We start from the raw sequence: 8,318 nt of genomic DNA, 5'->3' as shown, positions 1-8,318 counted from the left end.
GTAGATGTTAGATGTAGATGGGAGATGTAGATGTAGAAGTTAGATGTAGATGTTAGATGTAGATGGGAGATGTAGATGGTGTTAGCGTCGTGTACCTTGGCCTCAGTCGCAGCCATCTCTCTCTCCTCTCTCTCCAGCTTCATCACAGCCTGCACGTCTTTCTCCAGCTTCGTGATCAGATCTCTGAACTTAAGGATCACCTCTGAGAGGCAGGGAGAGAGGGAGGGAGGGAGGGGGAGGGAGGGAGGGAGGGAGAGGGAGAGAGAGAGGGAGAGAGCTGTTATCTAAGCATATGGTCTCAATTGCTAGTTTCAAGACTTCGTCTATACAGCACCCTGTTTATTTAGTAAAGGATATTCCCATTTGTTTTAAAACAGACAGCATCAGGACGGAGGCTAACCATGCTAACCCCGCTAACCATGCCAAACTTTGACCCTCTCACTAGAACATGTTATAACTTAAGGGAGTGTCTCCAGATGTTCTGCTCTGCGTCCAGATGAGTGTCTGCCTGTCTACCTGTTACTTGCCTTTCTGTCTGTTACCTGTCTGTCTACCTGTCTGTCTGTCTGTTACCTGGCGGCAGGACGCGAGCCTTCACGCTGCTCCTGGCTGACTTCACCACGTCCTTCAGCATCCTCCTCTCCGTCTCTCCGACCAGAGACACCGAGCGGCCGGAGCGGCCGGCTCTCGCCGTGCGTCCCACGCGGTGGACGTAGTGCTTCACCGTGGACGGCATGGTGAAGTTTATCACCTGGGAGACCGACGGGGAGACGGGGTGGGAGACAGGGAGACGGGGAGCGACAGACAGGGAGGGAGAGAGAGAGAGAGAGAGAAAGAGAGACAGTAAAACAGTAGTTTAATTTATCGTACAGTAACTACAAAGATACATAAAGGCACTAAAGAGACTGAAGAAATTAAAGTAAAAGGGTGAGGAAGTGAAGTAAAGGGTGAGGAAGTGAAGTAAAGGGTGAGGAAGTGAAGTAAAGGTGAGAGAGTGAAGTAAAGGGTGAGGAAGTGAAGTAAAGGTGAGAGAGTGAAGTAAAGGGTGAGGAAGTGAAGTAAAGGTGAGAGAGTGAAGTAAAGGGTGAGGAAGTGAAGTTAAGTGTGAGGAACTCACCGTTTTAACTCCGTCGATGTCCAGACCTCTGGCCGCTACGTCTGTCGCCACCAAAATGTCGATCTGATCGTCCTTAAAACGCCTGAGAACGTTGAGAACAACAAGGGTTAATACATGTTGTCTCTGGTTCTGTGTGTACCTGATGTTCTCTAGTCTCTAGTTCTGTGTGTACCTGAGGTTCTCCAGTCTCTAGTTCTGTGTACGTGAGGTTCTCCAGTCTTTGGTTCTGTGTACCTGACGTTCTCCAGTCTCTAGTTCTGTGTGTACCTGAGGTTTTCAAGTCTCTGTTTCTGTTTGTACCTGATGTTCTCTAGTCTCTAGTTCTGTGTGTACCTGAGGTTCTCCAGTCTCTGGTTCTGTGTACCCGACGTTGTCCAGTCTCTAGTTCTGTGTACCTCACGTTCTCCAGTCTCTAGTTCTGTGTGCACCTGATGTTCTCTAGTTATGTGTGTACCTGAGGTTCTCTAGTCTCTAGTTCTGTGTGTACCTGAGGTTTTCAAGTCTGTGGTTCTATTTGTACCTGATGTTCTCTAGTCTCTAGTTCTGTGTGTACCTGAGGTTCTCCAGTCTCAGGTTCTGTGTGTAACTGATGTTCTCTAGTCTCTAGTTTGGTGTGTACCTGAGGTTTTCCAGTCTCTGGTTCTGGCTCAGTTCTCCGTGCAGTTCTCCGACCTTCAGCCCCAGCAGTCCCAGCAGGATGTGCAGTCTGTGAGCCTGTTTCCTCGTCTGAGTGAAACACATCACGTGATCCTGGAAGGTCCGAGTCAGCAGCGCTAGAACACACAGAACCGTTAGTGTTTGGGGGGGGGGGGGGGGGGCTATGGTACGAAATGGTATGGTGTGACATCATTAGGACTGTTATGGTCTATCAGCTGTAGCATGATGATAGTTAGCTTAGCACAGTTACTATGTTAACTTTGTCTCAAACGGTCTAATATACGTATATAGTATTATATAATGTAGTATAATACATATAGTACTATATAATATATATACAGTATATAGTACTATATAATGTAGTATAAGTACGTACCGGCCACCACGGCCTCCCTGTCCCCCTCCCGGTTCTGGCGGATTCTGATGAACTCTTGTCTCAGACACGGGGCCACGTCTGTGTTGCTGTTAACGAAGATCCTGATTGGCTCCTTCAACGAGACAGCCGCCAGCTCCTTCACCTGGACACACAGGTCAAATGACACGTTACAACACCTGGACACACAGGTCACATGACACACATGGGTCACATGACACGTTACAACACCTGGACACCAAGTTCACATGACACAGAACACCTGGACACATAGGTCACATGACACGTTACAACACCTGGACACCGGTCACATGACACATTACAACACATGACACACAGGTCACATGACACAGAACAGCTGGACACACAGGTCACATGACACATTATAACACCAGGACACACAGGTCACATGACACAGAACAGCTGGACACAGGTCACATGACCCTCACCTCCTCCGTCATGGTGGCGGAGAACAACATGGTCTGTCTGTTGTAGGAACACAGGCGGATGATCTCCTTCATCTGCTCCTCGAAGTACTCGTCCAGCATCCTGACATTGGCACGCGCACACACGTACGCACACACACACACACACACACACACACACACACACATACACACACACACACACAAAAAAAACACAACAAAACATAACGCTGAGTCATAGTTCCAGACCGGGTCTAATGGCTCTCTGTGGCTGCAGGGTTTACCTGTCCGCCTCGTCCAGGATCAGGATCTCGATGTGACTCAGCTCAAAGCTCGGCGTGTTGTGAAGGTGATCGATGAGCCGGCCCGGCGTGGCCACCAGAACATCTGGACCCGCCCGTAACGCGGCCTCTTGGGACTTCAGGTCCAGCCCGCCTGGACAAAACACACACGTTAGCGAAAGACCGGACCAGGACCGGAGTGTCTTTGGATCGGTCCAGACGGACATCTACGCAGACCAGAATCCCAGACTAGTCGCAAATACAGCAATTATCCTACTATGTGATAGTTCTGGATGAATGGAGGACTTGTTGGGTCTAAAACGTTGATCAGTCTGGATGGATGGGGGACTTGTTGGGTCTAAAACGTGGATCAGTCTGGATGGATGGGGGACTTGTTGGGTCTAAAACGTGGATCAGTCTGGATGGATGGGGGGACTTGTTGGGTCTAAAACGGGGATAAGTCTGGAAGGATGGGGGACTTGTTGGGTCTAAAACGTGAATCAGTCTGGATGGATGGGGGACTTGTTGGGTCTAAAACATGAATCAGTCTGGAGGAATGGAGGAGTTGTTATTGTTCAGTTTCACGTCCCAGACAAGAAGTAACTAAAACATTCAACATAGAAACAGGAAGTGGTCGTACCGACAGCTAGGCAGGTGGTGATGGAGGTGAACTGGGCCAGCTGTCGGCCCACAGAGTGGACCTGGATCCCCAACTCCCTGGTGGGAACCAGGATCAGGACCCGGGTCACCTGGGTGGTCCGGGGTTTATAAACCAAGCGCTCCAACACAGGCAGCATGAAGGCCGCAGTCTTCCCTGGACGAGAAACACGCCGTTAAATAACTTATTATTAATTATTATATATATTATATATTTATATTAGTATTTTATATAATATTTTAATATTAAATTAATAAATCCTGGTACGTGTCCCAGTATTTATATTAATATATTAAACTAATATTAATATATCCTGGTACCTGTCCCGGTAGCAGCGCAGGCACACAGGTCTCGGCCCAGCAGACCGACGGGAACACAGGCCTTCTGGATCGGGGTCGGCAGCTGGAAGCCCAGGGAGCTGATGGCCTACACACAAACACACACAGAGAGAGACACACCCAGACACAGACACACACACGTCATATAATATCCTATTGTTGTTGGAACCTGTTGCGGCATGTGCGTACCTGATGCATTTCCGTTTCTGGTAGCGTGTTGGTAGCATGTTGGTAGCATGTTGGTAGCATGTGGGTAGCATGTGGGTAGCATGTTGCTGCTCACTAAATACTAGTTTAATTTGTTAGATCTGCTATTACAGCGGCTAACTGTCCGCTAAACACTTATTCTTACAGTAGTTCTGCCTAAGCGCTCACAGTTTACATGTTCAGTGACTTTCGTTAAATAACAGTTTTCAAACGCTTGGTAGCTAACGCTACCGTACTTTAGCTTTACTGTTAGCGACTTTAGCTTAGCAGTTAGCTATATCTGGTGTTAAGTGACTAGAACTTGAGAGGGTGTTGTGCATTAAACTACATTTGCTTCGCTTAGAGCTCGCATCCACCGGGCATAGGCATAAGCATTTGTTTTACGTCTTTCAGTGACTTTCGTTAAATAACCGTTGTTTTGAATGCTTGGTAGCTAACGCTACCATACTTAAGCTTAGCTATTAGCGACTTTAGCTTAGCAGTTAGCCATGTCATCCCCCTCTCCTACTTTCTCTTGCTCGGTGTGTGAGATGTTTAGTTACTCCTCTGCATCCTTTAACGACAATGGTATGTGTAACAAGTCACAAGTTATTTATAGACGTGGAGGCGAGGCTTAGTGAGTTAGAAGTCCGGATCTGCACCATGATAGATCAGTTGTTAGTTACTGTAGCTACCCCCACTCCCCCCGGTAGTCGGCGTGGGGCGGCCTGAGCCTGAGTTAGCCTCTGGTAGCCGTCCCCCGGCAACTCCTGAGCAGCCAGGACCTAGTGACGGTGAGAGGACTTGACTTTTGAGTTTATACTGCTGAACTACACGCCATTAGGCAAAACCTTCTATACAAACCAAGACGGTTAGCTCCATGGTATAATGCTGAAACTCGCAAATTAAAGCAAATATCACGGATCCCCTGAGAAGATTTGGCGTTCCACCAAATTAGAAAATTCTCGTTTAATCTATCTTTATTAACAGGCTATGTACCACAGCACTTTAAAGTAGCTGTAATCAAACCTCTTCTAAAAAAGCCCAACCTTGATCCAGATGTTTTAGCCAACTATAGACCTATATCCAACCTTGATCCAGATGTTTTAGCCAACTATAGACCTACATCCAACCCTGATCCAGATGTTTTAGCCAACTATAGACCTACATCCAACCTTGATCCAGATGTTTTAGCCAACTATAGACCTACATCCAACCCTGATCCAGATGTTTTAGCCAACTACAGACCCAAACCCAACCTTGATCCAGATGTTTTAGCCAACTACAGACCTATATCCAACCTTGATCCAGATGTTTTAGCCAACTACAGACCTATATCCAACCTTGATCCAGATGTTTTAGCCAACTATAGACCTATATCCAACCCTGAACCAGAGGTTTTAGCCAACTATAGACCTATATCAGCTTTGTGACTTTCTGCATATTATTTCTGCTTATTTGAGGATTTTCAGTCAGGATTTAGAGTTCATCATAGTATAAAGACATCACTTGTGAAAATTACTAATGACCTCCTAATTGCATCAGACAAAGGACTTATCTCTGTACTTGTGTTATTAGATCTTAGTGCTGCATTTGATACCATTGACCATCATATCTTATTACAGAGATTGGAACATTTAATTGGCATTAAAGGAACTGCTCTAAGCTGGTTTAAGTCTTATTTATCAGATCGATCTCAGTTTGTTCATGTTAACGATGAATCCTCTGTGCACGCCAAGGTTAGTCATGGAGTCCCACAAGGATCTGTGCGAAAAAATTGAAAGATTAAGTAACTGTACTGACCCTAAGTATTCGTCCTAGCAGGCTATATGCAGTATAGTAAATCATTTTTGACCTAATTATTTTGCAATAAATTGACACTCGTCTGTCCGCTCGGACAGCGCTGCATCAGCCTCTGTGTCCTCACACGGAGAAACGAACAGACTATTAGTTTAAAGCTGTCACTCTTATTCGTTCTGGCGCTGTATATTAACAAGTTCTTAAAACCTCAGCCCTCCACAACAGCAATGGTCCTCATATTCCGAGCAATGAAGTTGACAATTCCTTCTGTGACATTATTTTTGCGTTTGGATGGTAGAGGCTTAACATCCAGCGTGGTCTGGGGCGGTCTGGGGGTGTGTCCGGGGAACGCTACCGTCGTTGCGGTTGGGTGCGCCGGTACTTATAAAACAATTATTAGACTATGAAATATGCCAATTCTGATATGTTCATGCAGCCAACTCCAAACAGACAGGTACCTAACGCAGACAGGTTACTCACCATTTTTAGGTGATACGCCATGTTTGTAGTCCAGCTGCAATATGCAAACTGTTACTTGCAAACTTTGCAATTAACTTTTTTCCGTTATCTATTTTTCTTAAATTAACATTTAGTGCTTTCCACCTATAGACCATAACGGTCTCTGCTTCCACCTGATGAAATAACACGTCAAAAAATCAACCAATCAAAATTTTGGTCAAGACAGAACGTATCGACCAATAAATGGACTAGTCCACTGGGAGATTACAGCCCTAGAGGAATCTTGGAGTTATCTTCAAGGATTGCCATTTTTCACCTACGTAATATTGCAAAAATCAGGAATATCCTGTCTAAAACTGATGCAGGAAAAACTAGTCCATGCATTTGTTACTTCTAGGTTGGATTACTGCAATTCTTTATTATCAGGCTGCTCCAAGACGTCCATAAAGACTCTTCAGCTGATCCAGAATGCTGCGGCACGTGTTCTAACAGGAACCAGGAAAAGAGATCACATCTCTCATGTTTTAGCTTCTCTGCATTGGCTTCCTGTAAAATCCAGAATAGAATTTAAAATCATTCTTCTCACCTACAAAGCTCTTCATGGTCAGGCACCATCTTATCTTAAAGAGCTCCTAGTACCTTACAACCCTACAAGAGCACTACGCTCCCAGACTGCAGGGTTACTTGTGGTTCCTAGAGTCTCTAAAAGTAGAACGCGAACCAGGTTCCAGTCTGGGTTCAGAGCCTTCAGGTGCCAGGCTCCTCTCCTGTGGAACCAGGTTCCAGTTTGGGTCCAGGGACCAGAGCCTTCAGTTATCAGGCTCTTCTCCTGTGGAACCAGGTTCCAGTTCGGGTCCAGGGACAAGAGCCTTCAGCTATCAGGCTCCTCTCCTGTGGAACCAGGTTTCAGTTTGGGTTCAGGAGGCAGACACCGTCCCCACATTTAAGAGTAGGCTTAAGACTTTCATCTTTGATAAAGCTCATAATTGGGGCTGGCCCAGGAGTAGGGCTGCACGATTATGGCCAAAATGATAATCACGATTATTTTGATCAATATATAGATCACGATTATTTGTTGCATGGGTCGAACGGCGGAAACACACGTCGTGTATGAAACGTCTGTAGACTATGATATCATGGCCATGGGTCACATCTCAGGCCCAGGTCCAGGCTGTAAATTCTGGAGTGTGGTCTTGACCTGCTCTATCTGTAAAGGGTCTCGAGATAACTCTCGTTATGAATTGATACTATAAATAAAACTGAACTGAATATATACATACAGACTCTTAACAGACACATACTGTGTGTACACACACACACACACACACACACACACACACACACACACACACACACACACACAATATGTGTTTGTTAAGAGTCCGTTTAACTAGAGATACAGGGAAGGTGTGTGTAACTAATATTTAAACAGATTTTATAATTATATATAATAATATTTAAAGATAGTTCTATACAATCTGTATGTTCAGAGGTCAGAGGTCACCTTGAGCAGCGGGCGGGACAGGTTCATGTTGTCAAACGTCAGCTGATCATCGAACTGAGACGCGTCGGCGTAGAACTTGTCCGGAGCCTGAAATCACACAGAGCCGTTACCATGGTAACCCAGCACACACAGCCGTTACCACGGTGACCAGGGAGGTCTCCTCACCTCCGCTCCCCCCTTCCTCTTCCTCCGGCGTCGGTCTTTGTCTCTCAGCGTGTCTGACAGGAAACAGGAAGTCAACAACCACGCAATTATTATCGGACTCATCATCGTTATTATTATTATTATTATTATTATTATTATAGACCGTGTTAGCATGCGGTCTAACTCACTAACCCCCCCGGATCAGACCTGTGGACCACCAGGTTCAGTCTTGATTGGTCTTTGCGTTGCTATGGTTGGTAAAAGTTATTCGGATTCACATGAAACTTAGTGTGTGGTCTACACCCCCCCATACTCTATATCCACCCATTACACAGACCACGCCCCCATATTCTATCTCCACCCATTACACAGACAA

At 45.8% G+C, this 8,318-nt stretch overlaps 1 protein-coding gene across 1 annotated transcript in view; it reads right to left on the bottom strand.

The window, feature by feature from the left end:
• The window catches only part of ddx27 (DEAD (Asp-Glu-Ala-Asp) box polypeptide 27), a gene marked incomplete at its 5' end in the record, with an annotated part of 12,142 nt that overhangs the window by 2,745 nt on the left and 1,079 nt on the right, over nt 1-8,318 (bottom strand). Inside the window, 11 exons of the mRNA XM_034866406.1 lie at nt 62-202; nt 574-751; nt 1,118-1,199; nt 1,737-1,890; nt 2,151-2,292; nt 2,597-2,696; nt 2,857-3,007; nt 3,494-3,667; nt 3,832-3,937; nt 7,799-7,885; nt 7,964-8,016. Coding sequence (XP_034722297.1) covers nt 62-202; nt 574-751; nt 1,118-1,199; nt 1,737-1,890; nt 2,151-2,292; nt 2,597-2,696; nt 2,857-3,007; nt 3,494-3,667; nt 3,832-3,937; nt 7,799-7,885; nt 7,964-8,016 — 1,368 coding nt within the window. The remainder of the gene's footprint in view (nt 1-61; nt 203-573; nt 752-1,117; nt 1,200-1,736; nt 1,891-2,150; nt 2,293-2,596; nt 2,697-2,856; nt 3,008-3,493; nt 3,668-3,831; nt 3,938-7,798; nt 7,886-7,963; nt 8,017-8,318) is intronic.

The sequence above is a fragment of the Etheostoma cragini genome, unplaced genomic scaffold (assembly GCF_013103735.1).
Source record: "Etheostoma cragini isolate CJK2018 unplaced genomic scaffold, CSU_Ecrag_1.0 ScbMSFa_632, whole genome shotgun sequence".
Taxonomy (NCBI): Eukaryota; Metazoa; Chordata; class Actinopteri; order Perciformes; family Percidae; genus Etheostoma; species Etheostoma cragini.
Note: the sequence above shows the minus strand (reverse complement) of the source record. Positions and strands in the feature narration are given on the sequence as shown.